The following is a 22,457-nucleotide window of genomic DNA, read 5'->3' as shown; positions in this document are numbered from 1 at the left end:
AGATGTAGGATGCTGTGTTTGTGTTTATATTTCACAAGGTTTCTGTCAGCCCCTTTCTCTAGCCTCTCGGAATCCCTCTAAATGAGCGTTGTACCCTCGAGCATATTGAATACTCTCCCATTTGTTGTCATCTACTAGTTTGCTGAGGGCATTTCCCCTTTTCCAGGTTATTAATAAAGATGTTAGACAGTATTCTCCCCAGTATCAGCCCCTGAGGAACAGCACTAGTAACCAGCCCCCAGTTAGACTTCAGAATTGAGCTTGTGCACATCTCTGTTTTAAAAGAGAATTGTTGCAGTGTTAGTGCCACTCTGACATTGTTGGTGAAACAAAATCCTGATGCTGTTAACTTCCCAACATGTGGAACCCATTGCAGTAGCACTGGACTTTAAAGAGGCCTGTAAACACATGAAAAATGATAACACGTGAAGAGTGAATTCCTTGTAAGTGCTCGGATACTGGACAGAGAACTTTTTTAGCTGGTGGCATGCTAGAGAATATAATAGAGAAGGAGATTCAGGTAGAAAAGCTGAAAATACTGTGGACCATGTGAAAGAGTCTCAGTGTTGACAGTATGGTGCAGTGCGTGACAGTAGCAACAGCACCCATTTATGTGCAGGTACTGTGCTGCAGGTGGTACAGAGCAGTGAATATGCTATATATAGTATACACAAAGATGTTGATCCCATATCATTGAAGTACCTGTACCTTCTCATATCCTATTCACTGCCTTATTTTGTACTTAAAAGTCATTGGTGTCTTCTGTGGCTTGTGAACGCATTCAAAGTCAAAGGCATAAAAATTATGAGGTCTGTAAAATAGTAAATTGTTTCTGCCACAAATAATCATGTCAGCTTTGAGGCTGCAGAGGAAGATGGCTTCTTCCTGCTTGAATAACACCCAGGTGTTGGTCACTCTGTACCGGGGTGTTTGGCAGGTCACTTGGGGAAGTACCATTGAAGAAGCGACCAGTTGCGCTCAGTCTGTGCAGTTTGATGAAGTGCAGAAGACTGACAGTTTTCTCAAGTGATGCTTGCCTAAAAAATGATTAGGAGCTATTGCTGTCTGTTACTAATCACCTTTCAGAAGCACAATTGTCTTTCCTTAGCTGTCATAATAATGTAATTTGTAATATGTTGTTTTGTTTTCCTGTAAGACTTTTCAATGCTGATATAAATTATGTTTCATAAGCTAAGAGCTGATGTGCTACCAATGGCTCCAGTCTTATTTTTTTCAACAAGAGGCAAAAAGATATTCCATCCAGATAAATGAGAACTGAAATAAATAGTCATTGTTCAGCTGAGGTATCAGAGGATGTGTAACAGAAAAACTGCAGTCAGTTAACAGGTGGAGAACAGTTTCTAAAGTCCGAGTATTACAAACCAGTTTCATTCTATGTGGATTTGAATCTTTAAAGAGAAGATTTGATATTTATAACAATTCAGTTTATTTATTAGGTGCTGCATAACATTAAATGACTCAAAGCTGTGGGGAAAAGTTACTTACTTGTGCATATGTATTTTCTTCTTGAATTTACTCTAATTATTCTACAGGAGCACTGTCTACTTATAGTTCATTACAAAAAGTAACATTTCAAAGTCACTCACCCTTGAAGCTAAAGCAAGAGATAGTTTGTTTACTTTCTGGTAACAAATTACAAAATTAAAATCATTCTTTGCAGTGACAACAACCAGGGAGGAACATTCAGATTACTTCAGTGTTATAAATATTTATAAGTTTTATTATAAATGTAGTTACTATATAATTATTTATAACATATTTAGGATCAGGATGGCAAAAAAGGAAACAGAATTACACTATCAACACCACATTTTCAATTTCTCTGTCCTCAACACCTTTGAAACAAAATGGCCTGAAATGTTCTGAGGCAATATCCTCTGAAAGTGTAAAACCATGTAACAGAGTGTAATTGTTGGAGTCTAATATATATGTGTGTGTATAACAGATGAAAACTGAATTGTAAGAACACTTTTAAAAGATTGATAAGCATTTAAAGACTAAATGCTGATAATGCAAAAAAATCCTCACCATTTCTAGAAACAACAGGTTATTTTCTAATCCCAGAAAAATATCCCATACAATGGAGGTCTGTGGGATACCTTAGTATAACAGAGGGAAATACCTCATTAAACTAAAATTTGTATTTTGCACTTTGTGTATGTGCGATCATAACTGTATTGTATTTGTTTGGTAAAGGGTTGTGTTTTGCATTTAACATACAGTTTTGTAAATCTGAAATGTTCATCAAGCTACATCAGTTTGAAGGAGCCTTTTAAATATTAAATGGGAATAATTTTGGGAAACCTTTAAAAGAGCGTCTTCCTAGGTGGTGAAAAGTTGCAGTCTGACAATTGAGAGAGAAGAGCTCACAGGAAACCAAACAAGCAAACCCTTGTCTGATGATTTTGAAACATTACTAAAGAGATACAGTAGATTGTTTATTATACAGAAAAGTAGATAAATGTTTAATAACTAAGACTATTCTGCCCTTGCCAAATAAGCAGCTGATGGTTTCATATTCTGTGATAGTGAGGTATTTGTGTTTTAGTACTTGGCCTAGCGAAATTCTGCATTGCAGCAATAATGTTCAAAACATCTTGGAACACTAGATGCTCAAGAGGACAAAATTAAAAGTAACGTTGTCACGTGAAGAGAGAGAATCTGAGTAATTAGAAGCCTGTGAGTCTGATATTGAGCAACAAAACAAAAGGGTGCACTGCTACAGGCAGAATTTGATTAATCAAGAGTTAAGGGACTAATGTAATTAATGTCAACCAACATGGAATTTACCTATTTTGCGAAATTGACTTCAAGCCTTTTTTACAAGACTGTAGTCTTGGCTGATAAAGATGGTACTGATACAGTATACGATTGGCAGAAGTTTGACTTGTTACTACATGGCATCTTAATTAAAAATAGGATGACTGTAATTGTACTAGTCCTAATTAAATAGATTAAAAATTGGATAACTGATATATTTCAAAACACAATTCTCACTGCGTGCAGTTCTGCAGAAACTGTTATTGTCTCTAAGCTATTTAACGTTTGTCTGATAAAGTCTGCAGGCAACACAAAGATTTAAGGATGTGTAAATAAAAATGTAATTGATCAGAAGTAACCTATTGCTTGGCAAACAATTTAAACAAAAGGTGATGTTTTTCATTGCAGCCAAATATAAAGAAGTGTTTTTAGAAACAAAAATTGTAGGCCGTGTTAGAGAATTGTTCTAGGAAGACAGTGATCTTGAAAGTGGTGTAGGAATCACAGAAGACAGCAAGTTTCCACTGTGGGAAAAATACCTTATGTCAGCCATGGATACATAGACAAGAATATGAAATTAGAAAGAGTCGTTCTAGTATTGCAAGTGTATCTAGAACACTATGGTCAAATCTGGACTCAAGCACTATGCAAATGTTGATTAACAGTGAAAGTTCCAAGATCTTTCTTCCTTATTCTTTTTCCATTGTGATTTTTGCACCTCATGCGGTCTGTGAGAGCAGAGAGTGCCATCTTCCATATAGAGTGGCAGTTAAAGTATTCTTCCAGGTTGATTTGGCTAGATCTGAATTGCTTCCGGCTGGGGTGAGCCTAGAATGCAAATCTACTTTAGTGAAACTAGAGATAAAACAGTATAGCTGCTCAGAACAATAAACTGCTGTGTTGACTAGCCTTAAAAGTTGTTTAAAACAAATGCATACTAAAACAATCGTTAGAATTAAACCAAAGGGTGTCTCTGTCGTGGTTGCTTGCCTTTTGAATAAGTCTCATCTGAATTGCAACACCTCTTAATCAACATAAGAAATTTAGAATTTGGATACCTTAAGAGAAGCTTTCGTTGGATTTAGCATCTTACTGAATATTGAAAGAGGTGTAGGGAATCCCTTCCTCCCTGACTGGTAAGTTGTGGTCACCTGTGGTAGCGGGCAGGGTTTTTCTCTCTGTCAACTTTACTATTTTCAGAAAGCGTATAGGAGTTTGTATCTGAAATTAGCTTAAACAATCACAGATTATGAAAGAAATATATATGGGAAGTGTGATATGGTCTCAGGTGATTTATTTCTCTAGAAAACCACCCTAAATGTATTTGCTGATGTCTGGCTCAGAATTTCAGAAGTGGTTTTAAAGCTTCGTTCTTAATTTTTTATTCTTCTGTGCTGTTTTCTCGAAGACTGGGCCTACTTTATGAAGTAACTTCTTTTTAAAGTCAGATTATTTAAAAATACTGTTGCATCTTAAAGAGATTGTGAACCTTAGAATATGTGACCACTTTTGACAGTGCTTGATAGTCTTGTTTCTTGAAAGGTTTTTAGATGGTAATCTGTTACAGGTTTACTGAATGTTCAGAATAAAAGCCCTCTAGAAACAGGTAATTATAAAAAAAATGTGCAACAGAATTGGTGACTCAGTGATTCTTTATCCTTAAATTTGAATTCAAGACATTGATTCTTCCCAACAATATGTAAACTCAGACACCTAAGATTTCGCAGGCTACATTCATTCTCTGGCGGCTTCCTCTGCAGGACAACCTGTGGCAAAGTGAGTTTAATTTTTAATTTTAAAAGAATATCAGTCCTTGGAGAAATGATGAGTAATGAGAAAGGTAATATTATTAATCTGTTTCTGACTATAATACACAGCTGAATTTATGAGATGGAAAGGAAAGCAGTTATAAGAATCCTTATGCTAAAATGAAATATTTACTTGGAAACTAAAATGTTAATACCTACCATAGTATGTTTCTGCTGTAAGATTTACTTTGCAGCTTTTTGAATCCTATTCAGTCCATTTCAAAAAGAAAGAAAAAAGTTATTCAGACTCTAGAGAAACAAGTGCAGAAAATCCAGTAATATTTAACATAAAAGGAAGTTACAGTAAAACCAAAGACAAATATTTAGGAGTTATTCTTATATCGGTTCATGTCACTGCATGTCATTGCAAAGACATTGCTGGCAAAGACTGTTAACGTCTTGGGTGGATGCTGTCTTTAGTTTTCTGTTATTTTATTTGCAAAGCCTAATACCATGGTGGGATTGTCAACCACCATGAGGGTGCAAAGGCACATATGAAAGGTGTTTTTTGCAAGTACCAAGTAAATATTCAGCATCTTACTGCCCGTCTAACTTGATCTGAATAACGTCTTCAAGAAGATCTTGGTGGTTTTTAATCCTCTGAAAGCTCATACAAACCCTAATGTACTCTCACTGACTCCCACTGATTAATTGGACTCTCATTAACAGTAATAGTCTTGCGCTACTGAAAAATTACACCTATAGTAGTAAAAGAAATAACGAGGCTTCTCCCTGGCTGTCATTTTTATGATCACAAGTCCTATAAAAAATGAACCTGTTTCATGATAAAATTATAGAGTAGACATACAGTTTTTAAGGAATGATGAAAATGGATGTGTGAAAATGGATACAGTGTCATGTTTTTATGATTCTTCAAAGGGTTAAAAATAGTTTAGGTTTCAAATGAGTTCTAAATAGATCTAAGTATTTAAAAAAAGGTTTCTCCAGTAATTTCTGCAACTTCTGTTCTCATGACTTGCCAGTAATATTTTACCAGAATTAAGAAAATGACAATATCATTTGTTTATGGTATTTCAAATGTAAAGGATTTCCTTCAGGGCATTGTTTTATTAGTTTTACATTCCTTCCTGCTGTGTTAAATCTAATGAGGCTTGTCTGTCCTTTAGGTGACCTACAGGCGGGATCTGTATGCAGCTGAATCGATTATTAAGGGTATGTGTTCGTCCTTGTGGCTGTCAGTTTGCATATTCCCTGAGTCAATTTAGAACCTTGTGAACTATAGTGTTAAATGTCTTTAAGAAAAGTTTTATGATAAATAAAATGTCCTTAGGCAAGTTGTTTTAACTTGTTCACTGGAATACTTATATTATGCATTATTTACCTTTATTTACTTCTCTTAGAATAGACAACCTTATAAAAAGCTGTGTGTTATAGAGTCAAACAGAGATTAATTTTGAATGGCTTTATAAGTAATAAACAATTATTTTCTTTCATGTCTAGTTCAATTGTATGTTCCATCTTTCTAATCTTAGCAGTAGATTGTAAATTAAATATTAACTCTTTAGGTCTCTTCACTCTTGTACATGCAGCAACTTGTTACCTAAATTGTTGTAGCAATTATATGATATTGAGGTATACCATTAATTTATAAATAGTTTGTTGAACTGGTTTTTAACCTTTTCGTGTACTGATAACGGTGGTTTCATAGCAGTTTAACATAAAGACTAAATTTAGTCTTTATCTAGATTGACGCAATCTAAGAACAATGTAGAAAGGAAGAACTCTTAATACTGTATAATGAGCACACTGATGGTTATTGTAAACTGATAGGCACTGATTCAGAGGACTCTTGCTTGACTCCACATTGAGAACTGAGGAATAAAAGCCCAGAAACTGATGAAGAGAAAGGGGGTTCCCTTTGGATTAAAAATATCTTTCCAGAGAAAAGATTGTGGTTCCTATGTAAGAAAAACAGAGCAAACCCCATGTCTTATTAAGCCACGGTGACTGATTGATGACTTGTTCACTTTGGTGGCTTGTGTTGTTACAAGATCCAGCACTGGTTTGGGTAAATGAGACCATGCCAAGCTCTGTCACTGTAGACAAGCTAGAAAGCTTAAAAAGAGCTCGGATATCACTATGGTATTCTGCATGCTGCTTCTGTAGACCTCCAGGAATGCAGCAAGTTTGAAGTTTCTGGTTATTACAGTGGGCAAATATTGCATATTATATGCATTTCTAGAGCTACCTGACTGAATTTTTCAGTCACTTATCAAGGAGATAAGGCATGAAACCTTGGGAGTTCTGGTTTTGACAGGGACTGGGCTCTCATCTCCATAGCTGTAAGCGTGGAATTTTTGTAAATCTTGTTTGGAGTAGGATTCTTAGAGGTTCCATACTCATCTAGCTTTTGAGCTTAGGATTTGCAAACATGTTAAGGATGAGAAGGTGGCTAGGAGTAGTTGGCATGAATTTATAAAGGGGAAATTATGCCTGACCAGCCTTCTACAATGAAATGACTAGCTTGGTGGATGAGAGAAGAGCAATGGATATGGTTTGTCTTGATTTCAGCAATGCTTTTGACGCTATGTCCCATTACATTCTCGTTGACAAATTGATTAAGTACAGACTAGAAAAGTGGACAGTGAGGTGGACTGAAAACTGGCTGAACTGCTGGGCTCAAACATGAAGTCCAGCTGGAGCCCAGTCACGGTAGTCTACCCTAGAAGTCAGTGCTGGTTAAAATCTTCACTAACGATCTGAATGATAGGGCAGAGCACACCTTCAGCAAGTCTGCAGATGATGTAAAATTGTGAGGAGAGGTTGATAGACCAGGTGGTTGTGCTGCCATTCAGAAGGACCTTGACAGGCTGGAGAAACGGGTGAACAGGAGTCTCCTGAAATTCAGCAAGGGGAAGTGCAAACTCCTGCACTTGGGAAGCAATAACCCCAGGTACCATTAGAGGCTGGGGGCTGACCAGGTAGAAGGCAGCTCTGCAGAAAAGGCCCTGCGGAGTACTGGTGGACAACAAGTTGAACAGGTGCTGGCAATGAGCCCTTATGGCAAAGGTGGCCAACTTCTACGGTAGGCAGAGTATTGCCAGCAGGTCAAGGGAGGTCTTAGCAATGTGTATAAATGCCAGATGGGATGGACTGAAGAAGATGGAGCCAGACTCTTCCTCAGTGATGTTCAGGGAAAAGAGAACAGGCAATGGGCAGAAAGTGAAATACAGAAAATTCCATTTATACATCTGAAAAGCCTGGAAATTCTTAGGATTCTCAGGTTTTTTATTATGAAGCTGGGAGAAGGGACGCTGTCTGTGCTTGATTTCCTAGGAAACATTTGTTCATCTGAGATTGACAATATGAGTATCTCTTGGCTTATAAATGCCATTTTTAACAGTTTTTATTGAGTTACTGAAAAGAATATTTCATCTCAGAAATTACTTGGTTTAATATTTTCAGAACAGTATTTTTAACTTATTCAAGCTTATGGGAAGCTTTGAAAATGGGGGTGTGATCTGACTTAAACTGGAAAAACATTTCCAAAATATGCAGTATCTCCATTTTGTCCACTTATTTTTTTGATAGCTATTGGATATTTACAAACTATATGCAAACAGAATTCATTCTGCCATTAAGAGTTTTTCACAAATAAAATCTAGATAAGTTCTTGAGTTGGCCCAGTGATTATCAAAGCATTTTATTTTAATTTTCTGGAATTCTTGTGCTCTTGGAAAAGTATGTAGTACTTTTAATTTAATTTTAAATTATCTTTACTTGTATAAAACAATTCAGTTTGAATATACAATTTAAAAGCTCAAATACTGTTATTGTGCTTGTCACATGAGCAAAATTACTCACAAGACAAAAAAGAGTTAATAGGATGAATCAGTATGCAAAAGAGGAATTTCATGGTACAGTATGATATAAAATTAAGCAATGATTTTATCTTCTTGATGAATAGGAATTGGAACTAATATTTTACCTTGAATGATAGTTCAGTGGAAAAAAGGGGAGCTTCCAAGCTTTGAGAAGTGCAAAAGTAATTATATGAAAAAATGAAGTTCTTTTTTTCCAGTCTAAATATAGACCCCATTATACCAGTCATTTTGCTTGTCCTTACTTAACTAATGATCTGACTTGTCCCGTTGACTTAATTTCAGTCAAATCAGTAAATAAGTTTTTGCAGTCAAAATGGCAGTTAAATGTTAAAAAAAAAAATAAAATTACCCCCCCCTTCTGAGACCCTTTTTGCATTGTCAGCATCCAGTTTATTTCATCTAGCAAGATGCAGATCTGTGCGTACCTCCATGATATGAGTTCTCTCTGAATTCCTGATTCTAATAGAGTGCGTGCATGCTTTTACAGTAGAGACTTCTTTTATCTATAATTTTAAGTATTACCTGTATAGCAGAGACTTTCAAAGGAAAATTCCCTCTGATGATAACATTAATAAGGAAATGTAGAAAGCTGATTCAGCTGCTTGGATGTGCTGTTTTGTTACAATATTTGTAAATATTTGCTGTAACAAGAATTGTTGTACTTCTGTCAGTCAAGCTTGCTGAAGCCAGTAATGCCAGCATAAAATGATGTAAATGCCATGAATCAGCTCAATGAATGTACTATGTTGATTATATCTTGACAAAAGGTTCAATACTCAAGTTGGAAAAAATCTCAGCAAACTCATCGTTCTGTGTTAACTTTGATCTTATTTTCCTTTTTCCTGTGTATTTTTCATATTTGTTTACCATGTATGTTCTCAATATTTAATGGCAATTTAGCAGTCATTACTGGATCAAGTAGATCCATTTTCATTTCCTTGTTCCTTGGACTTAACTGTAGACTGTACTACTTTTGTAATGCAAAAGCCAATTTATTTTACTGCATCATTCAGTATTACTCAAATATTTTCAGAAGACCTTCAGGATGTGCTAAGGATGTGTAAACTTTAAAGGAAAAGAAAAATCAAAACCAGTGCTGATTTATATTTTTAAAAAGTTCTTATTCATCTTCTTGCAGTTTATTTGATCCTTTACTAGATACGTTCTTCTGTAGTGGGCAAGGAAAAAGCCAGATGGACACCTTATGTAAAATACGTTGCTTTACGTAGCTGGAGAAGGAGACAGCACCCTGCTGCCATCATCCAGTTTGCTCCTTCCTCACATGTCCCCATCATTACAGAGCAGCTCTTGTGAAGGTGGGAACTGAGTCATCACGCTTCTTGTGGGGAAACTAGAAATGAATACCATGTGAAAAAAAATGGTTTCTGTGCTCTCCCTCTGCTGCCCTCCCATCCTTATAAAGGTGACTCCTTTATTCTTTTAGTCAGTGCTAGTCTTTCTTCTTTATAGATTATTTAAAAGAAAAATAGATTTGTAATATTTTGAAACATTTTGCTTTAAAAATGTTTTTATAGTATTTTATGCTGATTTTATGTAACATATAGACAATATCATTTCATACAGAAAATTGTAAACCTGAAACAATACTGAAACCTTCATGCAAATGAATTTTTATATTCCTGTGTATGTAAGGGCTTCATTAATCTCATAGGTCATTAAAGATTAGTTATAATTTATTTGAAAAATAAGATCAATTCCAGTCATCTTTCTCTAAAAACAGCTTGGATGCAGCTTACACAAATGAAAGGAACATTCATTGAGTTTAACTATTTCTTTTTATAACGGGAGCAAAAATGCTGTAAATGACCAGTAATTTTGTTCGAACTGTTCATAGATACATATTTTACATGTGTATTTCATCATGTTATCACATTTTTTGTTTTCACTAAAGCCAATACAATGTTTTCCAGCTGTTGGTTATGATAAAAATCTATAATGTAGCTTAAAGTAAAAATGAAGATTTGTATGGCGGTAAATCAGGCTAATCCCTTAATTGATCTTTACTTCTCTAATGTTCTGTTACTATGGCAGCATGCAATATGTCAGCCTCAGTAACCACAGTAGTCTTTTATTATGCCTGGTCTGTATGAAAGACTGTACTTCAAGTTCCTTGAAGTTTATGTTTGCTCTTTGCTGCATTGCATGATTTCAGGACGGGAAAGCCTTACATATTCTTTACTCCTTATGCAAGCAGTGTGATAAGAGTCCTCCATAGCTAATTAGGACGCCCCATAACAGATTTATTTTACATAATTGGTTATCTTTAATGAGGTTTTGAATAGACACTGTTAGCACTCCAAGTCTGCAATTTGAAGGTTGTGCCTTACCTATTCTATGCCCTACAAAAGGCTTCAAATACCAGATCTTCAGATGGATATAACATGACTTATTTTTATAGTGGACAGTTGCACCACGTAAATTAATATTAGGTCAGCTTTTTATTCACAGTTCATGCCACACTTAAAGAAAGCATATTTAAGGGGAGAATATATTTTTTGACCTATTGAGTGTCGTCCTGTTGTACCTCCATGTTGCATCATTCAGTCTCATGGTTGTTGTTAGCTTTACAAAAGTAGTCTTAATAGCTATGTTCTACTGTTTGTGCTGTGCCTATGGGAAACCTTCAAGGACAGACCACCTTCCAGAATGGCAACCATCCTACAAGCCAAGGCATGCTCAGTTAGGCCTTTCCTACTATCTGAATAATGGACTGTATCACAGCGTCTGCTTTTCTTGAGAGTTCAGAACCCACTACGCGGTGCTATAGGAAGTGCTCCTACTTGTCGTTACCCTTTTGCGTTTTCTTGCACAACTTAGGTAGCTGTCTGCTGTGTGGTAGCTACTCACTGCTGTTTGTGAGCTTCCGTCTTGGAGACCTGCTGGTGTTATGGAAGAGTGTTACAGAGACTGATGGAGAAGCAAACTCTGCAAGAAAGTGGCAGTTTCCCCGCAATGTTTCTTCTGAGGATTTCAGTAACAGTCTCTGGAGAGAGGAAGGACCTTCTGCTGATTCTGAGCGCTCTAGAGATACAAACCTGTCTAGCAGAAATCCCCATTGTACTAGTGTGCTGTTCGTGGCTCGCATGAGACCCGTGTGCTTCTGGAGTTTTGCATACTGTTCCCCCTTAAAGGCATCCTCAGGGATGGGTTTTCTGGGTATCTACCTCCTCCTTTCCCTTTTCCCTTTCCCTTCGTTGGGATGTTGATGAGATGCCAGGAGCTGCAGAAAGCAATACCTGCCTTCCCATATGGAATTTACTATCTTTTGCCTTGTTAAGACCCCTTTCTTTTACTTTTACTTGGCACTGGCTGCTAGTGTGTTCTGTAACCTTGCTGAGCATAGCTGTCAGCGATCTTTCCTACCTATATGGAGGAAAGGGTGCCTCTTCCTAACACTGTGTATCACTTTGGGTATAAATGGTGTTACCCATGGGACAGTGGTCTACTTTATGTCTCTTTGTGTCAAGTTGTTGAAGAGGACACAGGACTGAAATGCAGCATTATGCACTGGATAGTACAGCCCTGTATCACATACTTGGGTAGATTGAGACGTCAGGTTCAGGCCCTGTAGAGTGTCTGAAGGCGAAGTCCTGCATGACACTGTAAGGCTGTGTTGCAAGGCTCTTGGCATGCCACGTGTCCTCTGGAGATGTCCCAGAAGCTAAATGTATGGCCTGGGAGGGTATAAGGTACTAAGGGCCCTGGCCTCACACGGGCTCCCTGCTACTGTTCAAGTCTTCACAACTGATTTCTTTATTATTAAGTGATCCAATTTACTTTGCTGGATGCACATATTATCGCTGGATGAATTTGAGCATACATATTTAATTTTATGACCACAGTTCCAAATTTCAGGTCATCTGCCAGATATATTTATTAGTGACTGAAACTTGGTTTCCTTCAACTTCAGAGAATGACAGTTATCTTTTCTGTTAACCTGCTTGTTTTATTTACAAAATCCATTTAAGCTATATTAAAAATATTTGACTTAATGAGAATTATTCAGCCAACTTTTCCCTTTCTGGTTTCAAATAGTATTTTTTTTTGCTTTGAATTATGAACTTCAACAGATCTTTAATTCCTTAATTTTTATGCTGGAAATTAAGGTTACACTTGTACCTATAGACAGCTTTGCTAAGGAACATGTTCCTGGTGATTCAGTTTGACATATTATTTTGCTGTCCTGTTTATTTTTGAGGACTTCTGCATTTCTGTTTCTTGTCCATATATATATATATAATTTTATATATATATATAATATATATATATATTTAATATGAATTAAATTATAATTCTGTAATTAATTAGATACAAGAAAAATTATTATGGTAATATGTGTTTGGTAATTAAATGATGTCTGAAAAAGTAAAATTAATCATTGGTTATGAGACTGTTTCTATAGTGTGCTATGTTACAAATGTAATTCTACCTATGTAACAAGTCCCAAATGTTTCATAGAAGCACAGCTAGATTTTAACTGCTGGCCTAATGAGAGGTCGTAACTGACAAATTTCAGCTTGCTGAACTTGACGCAGGTGGAAGTATGAAAAACATACATGCATGCATACATTTTCGTACTGTAGTTATTTATACGTATATATAGCATTCATATTCAAGGCAATGCAAAGAAACACTTCACTAACATAAATAGACTAATGAGTTATTTATCTTTTGAGACTGTTTTCTTAAAACATGTCTTATTAATTTGCTTACTTCCTCAAGTCTCTTTTACAACTATATTATGAAAGTCTGAGTCCTAATATCATTTGTTTTATAAACAGTAAATTTAATGCTTTTCTTTAGTTAAGCAGGTATGACCTTGTAGAGTATGCAGACAAGGTGGCACACGCCTATTTTTAATAGTCTTGAAGTAAGAAAACATCATCTTACAATAAGGGTGACTCATCTAGAAATGTAGTTAAGATCAGACTAATACAAAACATCCTAAAAAATTTCCATTAGGGCTACTGCCCTCAGGGTAGGTATCTTTGAACTCCAGTTCCAACATGTAAACTTTAAATGGTGCGTCTCAGTAGAACTTTGTAACTCAGAGTTTGGCTCTCTCTCCTCCTCGTTTCTCTTTTCTTAACGGCCCTTTTTCTGCAGTAACTTTATCACAAGAACGTGTGTTTGCAGATCGGATATTTTGCTCTCACATTTGGCTTAATAAGTATCTGCTGATGTAGATAGAATTATATTTTGGAAGTGCCAAGTAAAATATCATAACGCCTTCAAACTGTTTGTGACTTTTGGGAGCTACATAGTATATTTTATGTTATATGAAGAACCCACATGACTTTTTATTAAAAAAAAATTGACATAAGTGTCAATTGTGTATGAAAGGACAGACGTCTTACTTGAGGTTGGCTGCAGTTTCATACTCATTAACCAGTGGCTGTTCTCTGCTGTGAGGCAAAGAAATGGACTGGCAGGTGGGGAGGTACTCCTGAGAATAGTTTTGTCAGGTGAAAACAACCCTCTTCCATGTCTTCTACCACAAAATCTTCCTCTCCTGCTTGTATGGTAATATTGGTAGGGGCAGTGTCAAAGTCGGCTTTTGGTTTTTGTGGCTACAGAGAAATGTGGAATGAATAAACAAAATTGGTAGATATTTTTGGTTACCTATGTTATACGAATAACAATTTTGACTTGTTCTGTTGAGCATGGATGAAAAAAAATCTGGCAGTACTTGTGTCATTTTTCTTGTGTTTACAGTGGTAGAAACATCTCTGTTATGAGATACTAAACATGCCAGGGAGAACCATACCGAATTTCCAGAGCAGTTGAGCCATTGCTGTGTAGAAAGTGAAAATGGAATGTCGATAAATTAATTTACTATTTTGAATTCACTGCAAACTTCAAAAGTGTTTTGATGAATAGGATGTGCTTCCAAAATAGTAGGAATTGTAATGACAGCCCAAGAATGGCATGGTATGAACATATGTTTACAAAAACAAATGTATGTATACACATATATATGTGCAATTAAGAGAAAAAATTTACATCTGTAGGCTAAAATCTGTTTACCACTCAGACACATTTTTATTCTTAGGATATTAATTCCCTAGGATATGATATTTATGATCTTTATTCAAAGTACTATTTTAATTGCTGCTTGTTTGTGGCATGCTTTTCAAGGTAAACTTTTAAGTGAGTTGTTAGAGTACACTTAATACATTATCTAACAAAGGTAGTTCCATAAACATGCACACATTTTAATTTATAATTTTGGGTGAGATCCTAGGATAAAGACTGTAACAGGTGTTACTGAATAATAATGTGATCTAAAGCTTTAGGATATCAAAGAAGGGCACAGAAAAATTGAAAATGAATTTTTCTGCTGGAAAGAGAAGAAAGTTTAATGGAACGAATTCTGAAATCCTGTTTCCACTTTATCTTTAATGAAGAAAATTCCTACCCCTTTTCTGATAGAGAAATTTAATGTTTAACCTAACAGAATTTGATAGTGTAAAGTTTTAACTATTTTTCATTTTATGCAAAAAATATGCTCTGAGTGGATGTTAAATGTGATGCATTATGGGAAGGGTTACTGCATAATCAGGTACAGCTGGAAAGAAGCTGAGAGTAATTGGAAGATGTGTATTGGGAAGAGGAGGTTTCCAGGGAAATGCTGAGCTTAAAGTAAGTAGAAGAAGCGGGAGCCAAAGCAAGAGAGAGATTTTGATAGGAAAGGAGGACAAAAATTAAAAGGTTAGGCAGATGGCAAGGAAGGTATGGCATGAAAGTAGGGAAGAAAAGTAGAACAGTGGTGCATGGTGGGAGGACAACAGGTAACAGGCAAAACCAAGGGAGGTTCCAGCTCAATAACAGGAAAAACTCTTTCACCATGAGGACAATCAAGCAGGGAACAGGTTGCCTGGAGAGGTTGTGCAGCCTCTGGCTTCAAAGGCTTTCAAGAGCCTGGGGGGCATAGGGATGAACGATCAGGCCTGACCTCATGGGTGGTTCTGCTTTGAGCAGGGCCTCCTGAGGTCCCTTACAGCCTGAATTATCCAACAGTCTGATGGAAAACAAAATTTTGTTAGCTGAGTATTAAAATTCCTTATGACATGACCATGACATGGCTTTCCAGCACGACTGTTTGATTCACCCAGACTTCTGAAAACAGGGAATGAAATGCTGCACACAGCTTTGCCAACAGTCAGCAAAACTCATGATACCTGTGGGATTTGGGAGCCAGTGCCCCAGCTGCCCTCACTGGGCTCAGGGTGATTACGCTGAGTGACAGAGAGCTCCATCAGCCCAACAGAAGTGGGACACAGGGAGACCCAGGGAGGAAGGCTCCAGTCGGCCTTCCTTCCCACCGTGCAGCAAAGGTGCAGACCATCTCAATGAACGTGAAGATTCTTTTGGCCACTTGAAACAGTTGGTATTTAAATTGAAACTGAGTTTTAAACCTCAGCTAGAACAGCACAGTTGCTTTGCTATAATGATTGTATAAATTATGATTTCCCAGACTTCCTTTATAAATTTTTCTTGATCATATATAAGCACACAGCATCTTTTCAATGTGTATATTATCATTACTTTCATTTTTTCTTCCTTTATCAATAGACTTCCCCTCTAACATTGCCTTCCTCCTCCAGATTAAAAATACGTTTTTTCACACTCCATTCAACTTTGCTTTCTTCTTTAGAAAACTCAATCTGCAAATCTTGGTCGCCTTTTTTATAGTCTTCTCTGCTTTCTCATTTACATTACAGGAAGTTAGAGGTTTAAGGGGACTGGGAGAGGAGTGAGATGGGCTTTTATAGTTGCAGTCTTTGAGCAGCCTCTTGTGAGGTTACTTTTGACACTTGCTGTTGATAACTGACTTCTTTTTAAAAAGAACTGTCTGAGGGTAAGTTGTGGTGCCTTTTTGGATTCCACAGCCTTCTTCCACATGTGGATTTTTGTAATGGCTCCAATCTGACCTTCTTCATTAAATTACTTAGTTCCATAGAATCTGAGTTCTTGAAATCTGATATGCCAGTCTGGTTTATTATGTACATCTATCTTGTATCCGCAGTGTATCTGCGTTCCGTGTACAGTACTAAATTCAAGTGGCTCTTGCTCTCTGATTTCAATCTACCACCAGTTTCTTTCTGCTGATAAGAAATTAATTCAATATGTTTCCCATTGACCCATTTTTGAGACTGTAAAGTTATTCTCTATTAAGTAGAAGCCAACTTTGATGCATCTTAAGTATATTTTTTTGCCCAGTGAATCTATGGGAAGATAATTTCTCCCACAGTTGTGGTATCCTGTGATTTCCAGTCCTGTGAGAACTGGCCGTGCATTTTTTTAATTCTCACTTTCATCTGGTTGTAATGGTTTATAAGCAGATGTTTATTGTTCTCTTTCTTCCCCCCTCCCCATTCTTGCTAACTTAATACAAAGCCAGTTGCCACCACTATTTTCATTGTCATTTTATAAATATTGGACATAACAAATGCCCATGATTTATAAAATCATTGTAGTATCTTTTGGGGTCCTCTGTGGTCAATTCACTTTTCCTGCTCACAAAAAATTATTTTTAAAAATCACAAGTCACTTTCCAATAATGTTAACTCTGCAGCAGCTTTAAAATTAATTTTCAGATCTGTATGTCTATTTTTGTAATGAAGTCTTTGAGTTTACAATAGAAAGTGAGATGTTTATTTAAGTAATGCATCTGATTTAACTTATTGTGTGGTATGTAATTATAAAAAAACCTTTCCACATGCAACAAATATGTATCTCTATATTCAGACTTGTTTGAAGAACAGTTAGGCCATATTTTTATAATTTCTTTTGTGTCTTTCACTACTAATTTATTTGTGGTGGTGTATCCCTGAAGTCTCATTGAAGTCTGCTTTAAATATAATTTAGATTTATGAAATTTCTATCTGCTTATGGAATGGCTACCCCAAAGATGTTGGAAATCTTCTGTTTTGGTCTGCATATTAATTCAACATCTAAAGGATAAAATCCTGAATTAGAAGTGAGAGTTCCCGACTTGGATTATTTTTATTTGTTTGCTTAAAGAAAGGATAATGCTCACTGAATCTTGAAACTGTAGTCAATAACAAGAGAGAATATTAATTTTCTGAAATATTTGCTTTATGGAGTGGATCAGGCAATAACTTGAAACTATTGTTCTTGGTATCAACAAGATTATTTTTTTTTTCCCTCACCAGTAAAAGGTCTAAGATGATCCCTCTGCCAAGATCTTTGTCAATGACTGCATTTTTTTTTATATTGAGGTGAACAGTTATATCTGCTGCTTCTCTTAACAGTATCTTCAGTACTTTTTTCTTTTTTTTTTCATGTGTTATGTAGTATATATTGTTGGGAAGAGGATTTATATTATCTGGTGTCTCCTGGGTTTTTTTGCTTTTCTCAGTATTGCTTACACAGCATTTAGTGATCTGTTTAAGTGATAAGTAGTATGAAGATTTCAAAAAGTTATTTTCTTGGTTGTCATCTGGTGTCAGTAATATGGACCTGAACAAATACCTTTTCATAGAAGTCCCGTATTTACGTGGGCTTTGGGGACAGGCCTTATGTCATGTTTCATGTTGTACAAAATCATATAAAATATACTATGAATTTTATATTTGGGATTGTATATTTATGTTATATAAATTATGTCGTTATAGTAACTGTGCCTTGAAATAAGTCGTCTTAAAATTAAATTTGCAGCTGTTGAAAAGGTTCTGTCAAGAGACAGCATTGTTATGAATTAAAGGTAATGTTTAGAAGATTAGTAATTTTGATTGATTTATCTTTGCATGAAATACTAAGGTTTTTTTCTTGATCACAGACAACCTATCACAACAAGTTTGTGTTATTACCGATGTAAAGGAAGTGGTTGCACAAGTAGGTTCTCTCCTTCATGAATCTCTGCAAAGCCAAATAAAAGTAAGTGCAACTCCGTGTCTGTAAACTGTATGATTAATTTAATGTTTCTGGTAGCCACAACTCTTAACAAATGGTCTAAATAATGTGAATACAGAAACAGACCTCCAGTGTCACTGCAGTATTTATAACAGGGGATTAACACCAGGTGTGGGAGTAACCAAGAGAGAAGCATCTTCTGCCCAATTATGCTGTAGAGGGAGATCTTACAGATCCTCTTAAAATGTATATATTAGATTAGAGGAGAAATTGAATCCAGACAACAGAGAGGCCATTTTCTTTAGATTTTATGAATTCACTAAACTCGAATTGTTACAAATATGTTACAGAGGAAACGCTTTTGTTGCTTTGAAGTCTGCAATAAAGTCTGAAACAATTAAAGAGTAAATTGTATTCCTGCAGAGCTACAAATGCAAAGTGAAATTAATCAGACTTTTTGCAGAGAGATAGGGGTACATGTCGCACATAGCGAATGCTCCTTGAAGCCTTTGGTGGACGATATTGATGGAATTTTCTGTTGGCGTTTAACTGCCTTTTCCTTTGTCATTCCTACTAATAGAACTATCACATATTTTTCCCAAAGGTGCTTAATATTTGGTAATTGCTTAAATCTCGACTGATCTTGTGGTGATTCTTAATTATATGTTATGTGATGCTATTACATCTTTCTATTACCCAGAGAAACAGACAGGGAATAGCTGTTCAAAAATACAGGTTTCCTGATTTGCATGATGTTACTTCTTAATAGTTTTATTCAGGTCTGTTGGTCTGCATTGCGTGCTTAGTTAATAGTAGAATGTTCTTCTGTAGCAAACTGTATTGCCATTTTATATCTAGAAATGTCATTTGGCATTATACTTAGAGATTTTCTTTGGAAAGAATTGTATTTAGTATGGAAAATCATGCTTTATTAGATATCTACATTTAAAAGTGCAAAACTGAATTTTGCAGAATTGAATAAGATGTTTTCTTGTCTGAATAGCTGTATAATGGAGCAGAAGTATGTTTCCATTTCACTGGAACCAGATCTGTTGCTAGTTTTCCTTTTTTCTCTCCGTTTAAAGTATTACTGCAATTACTGGAAAGGCACCACTTACCCATATTAGAAAAAAAAAAAAAGTACTTCTTTAAATATTAACATATCTATATCTATATATTATGCTTGCATATAACCACTATAACCATACTATGAGAAACACTTCCAAGCCTACAGGAAAAAAAGTCAAAGAATGCATTATGTTCAATCAGCCAACACTGTGACTCCAAGCTTAGCAACCTCAAATCAGACTGGCACCAAAACTGTTTAAAATTTACAGCATATTTCCAACTTTTCATTGTGAGCCTAGTTAACTGTTGGGTTGGTCGTGCACCTGAACCTATGGTGCATTTGAATAAAATACACATAAAATGACCACAAACAAGGTAATGAGGGTGCAAAGTGAAGGGATTCCTACTGATATGGGACTGAATTGTTTTGGTGGCTGTATTAGATCTGTTTATTTGGTTGATGATCCATGTTGTCTTTCATCGTAATTAAAATGATAGTTAAATTTTTCTTCAGCACGTTCAAAATGTTCCTGCAAAGTGACACCTACCAAAGAACTCCATCAAGATCCCAGTCTTGTATTGTTCCTTGAGACGTCCATAGTCATTCGTTTTATCAAGCCTTAAATTGAAAAGTAATATTTATGTATTGTCTTGGTTTTAAACAGTAAAATCTGAGAGTTAATTTTTAAGCTTAGCAATATACAGAACTTCTAAATTTGAAGCACCTTAGAGAGTATGTATCTGGTGTATGATTTCTCAAGAGAAGCACAGTAACCTTGTGAGAGAGAGATTTGTCTCCGTGCGACATGATAGTTATTTTAAGCACGTTAAACGTACCACACTGAAAGCTGGGCCTTTTGAAAGGACTAATGGGAGGGTAATTGAGCTAAATAAGACACTAATTGGGGATCGTTCAGTAGAGTACATATTATCTGAAATTTAAACTAATTATGGTCAATATTTTAACATTTTAGATGTTAAACTCTAGTTGTCCAAGTTAAATCAAAACTCCAATACACGAAATTAATTTTTAAATGTTTAGGAATACTTAAGCATCATCTGTTGTAATATCTCGAGGAAAAAAAAAACTCTAGGCTTTCTCCCTTGAGTCATGTTCCATTTACCTTCTGAAAAGACTCTGGCATGCAAAATGCTCCTGTTCATCTAAGTCTGTGCAAGGTTGTGAAGGTACTGGGGATTTCTGACTTGACGTCTGCAGAAGTTCAAGCCAGAAGAGCCATGGAGTATTGCATTTTAAAAGTGTTTTAAGTAATTCTTTCCTTCTGTGATTTTTGTTTTTTTAAATCTCTTTAAAATACTAAACGTCAACTATTTGGGACTGCGTTATCAAATTTTCAGCCCAGAATGTTTCTAAAATCTTTATTGCATAAATATCAACTTTGGGCCTTCAAATCACCTTCCTTTGCAAACAGGTTAGATCCCCAAGTATTACAGAAATAAACAAATCAGCTTTAGATAACAGTGCAAAGCCTTTTTAAAATTTTTTTTTTGGTGCTTCTGTTGGACTGTGGATTAAGTGACATTTTGAGGGAAAACAGCAGTGTATTGCTTCTGTTGTTTGCTGCTATATGTAATATGTCTTCTGGGCTCATTTGAGCACTGGAACAGTGAGGTTTGCTGGTTTGATAGAAGCAATATGAGGATTTTTTTCTGGCCTTTTTTTCAACTTTTTACAATTGTCTTCAAAGTGTTATCTTCTCTCAGGAAACAAATTCCCCTTCCACTACCTGCTTTGCTGCTTTACTTAAGGCAATCCTGAAGATATAATGTAGTAGAATCTACTTTCTGTTTTAATTAGCATAAGGTAATTTCTTAGCTGGTGTTAAAGGTTGCAAAATAAGTATGTCTGTGATCTATTTTAAAGTATTCATTGAGGAAATGCTTTTCAGGAGAAATTCTAAACGAGTCTCGTCATATGCAGAATCTTAGAACACCTGTTCATACATACTTAATTTATGTTTTTTGGTTGCATGGAGACAATATATATATGTATTTGAACATTATAGATATTTTATCAGAATTAGAGGTCTAAAATCATTATATCACCTTGATCCTATGAACAGTGTTTCGTTGCTGGGAGCAGTTGAACATCCTAACACAGGCAGCAGGGCTGGTGTCTGATAGTTCCAGGGCTGTTTCTGGAGTGGCTCCTCCTCGCAGTACGCTTCAGCAAAAACCTGCAGAAGAGTCTGCGAGGTGTTGGGCTCCATGTTGCACTGTTGAGTCACCTGAAAATTTGAGCAGTTTTTCATTCTCATAGCAGAAATAATAATTGCCAGTTTTAAATCATTTGGATGAAAAAACTCTGCCATAATGGTGGAAACTTTAGCAGATAGTTAAGGCTGAAGTCAATTTTGTGATATAGTAATTTTTATCTTTTTTTAAATCAGGTTGAAGCTATGTCAGCATCTCTAAGCAAAAATGATAGCCATCTACAAAACATCCTTTCAGGACACTGCTACAATTTTGTTTGCGTAAATGTGAGTAGTAAGGATACATGCTTTTAGTTTTGCACTTAAGCTTATTAGTAATGGTAAATAATAATTACATATTTGAACAATGAGTTGTTTGTTATTTCTGTCCTCTTGGTGTATCCATTGCGATGTTTGGTGTTTCTGATGTGCACCAAACTAGACCTTTGAGATACTGGTCTGTTCTTTCTCTCCTGGTTCTGCACTTCCATCAGTATGTTGTTAAATCAGCCATGAGTTCTTGAACGAGAGGGGCGCAACTGAAAGTAGTTTAAAATTTCCTTTCGTAGATTTTTGTACTGAAGTGAATTTTCTCATGAAGAGCTATAGAGCTATGTCATACGTGTCGTCATCTAACTGTGCATTGCTACCATCGTCTGCATTAGCGTTTCCCGTTCTGGACACGTGCCTGCCATGCAGTCTGTACTTGGGTCCCTGTGTGGGAACAGGAAGGTTTTAGATGAATCATATCTGAAACCAGTCAAGACCCTTAAGCTCGTTTTTTATATATTTTTATATGTATATGTTTGTATATATGTATATTTCTCAAGGGCAATGTCATT

The 22,457-nt window shown here is 35.9% G+C and overlaps 1 protein-coding gene across 2 annotated transcripts in view; it reads left to right on the top strand.

Annotated features, from left to right (window-relative positions):
• CRPPA (CDP-L-ribitol pyrophosphorylase A) overlaps window positions 1–22,457 on the top strand; it is a 117,968-nt gene that overhangs the window by 43,660 nt on the left and 51,851 nt on the right. For both annotated transcript variants that reach the window (XM_074574795.1, XM_074574796.1), the window contains exons 5-7: window positions 5,717–5,762; window positions 18,261–18,358; window positions 21,814–21,903. In XM_074574795.1, coding sequence (XP_074430896.1) covers window positions 5,717–5,762; window positions 18,261–18,358; window positions 21,814–21,903 — 234 coding nt within the window. The remainder of the gene's footprint in view (window positions 1–5,716; window positions 5,763–18,260; window positions 18,359–21,813; window positions 21,904–22,457) is intronic.

This window comes from Larus michahellis, chromosome 2 (genome assembly GCF_964199755.1).
Source record: "Larus michahellis chromosome 2, bLarMic1.1, whole genome shotgun sequence".
In the NCBI taxonomy this organism is placed as follows: domain Eukaryota; kingdom Metazoa; phylum Chordata; class Aves; order Charadriiformes; family Laridae; genus Larus; species Larus michahellis.
The sequence above is the reverse complement of the archived record's forward strand: the minus strand, read 5'-3'. Positions and strand labels throughout refer to the sequence as shown.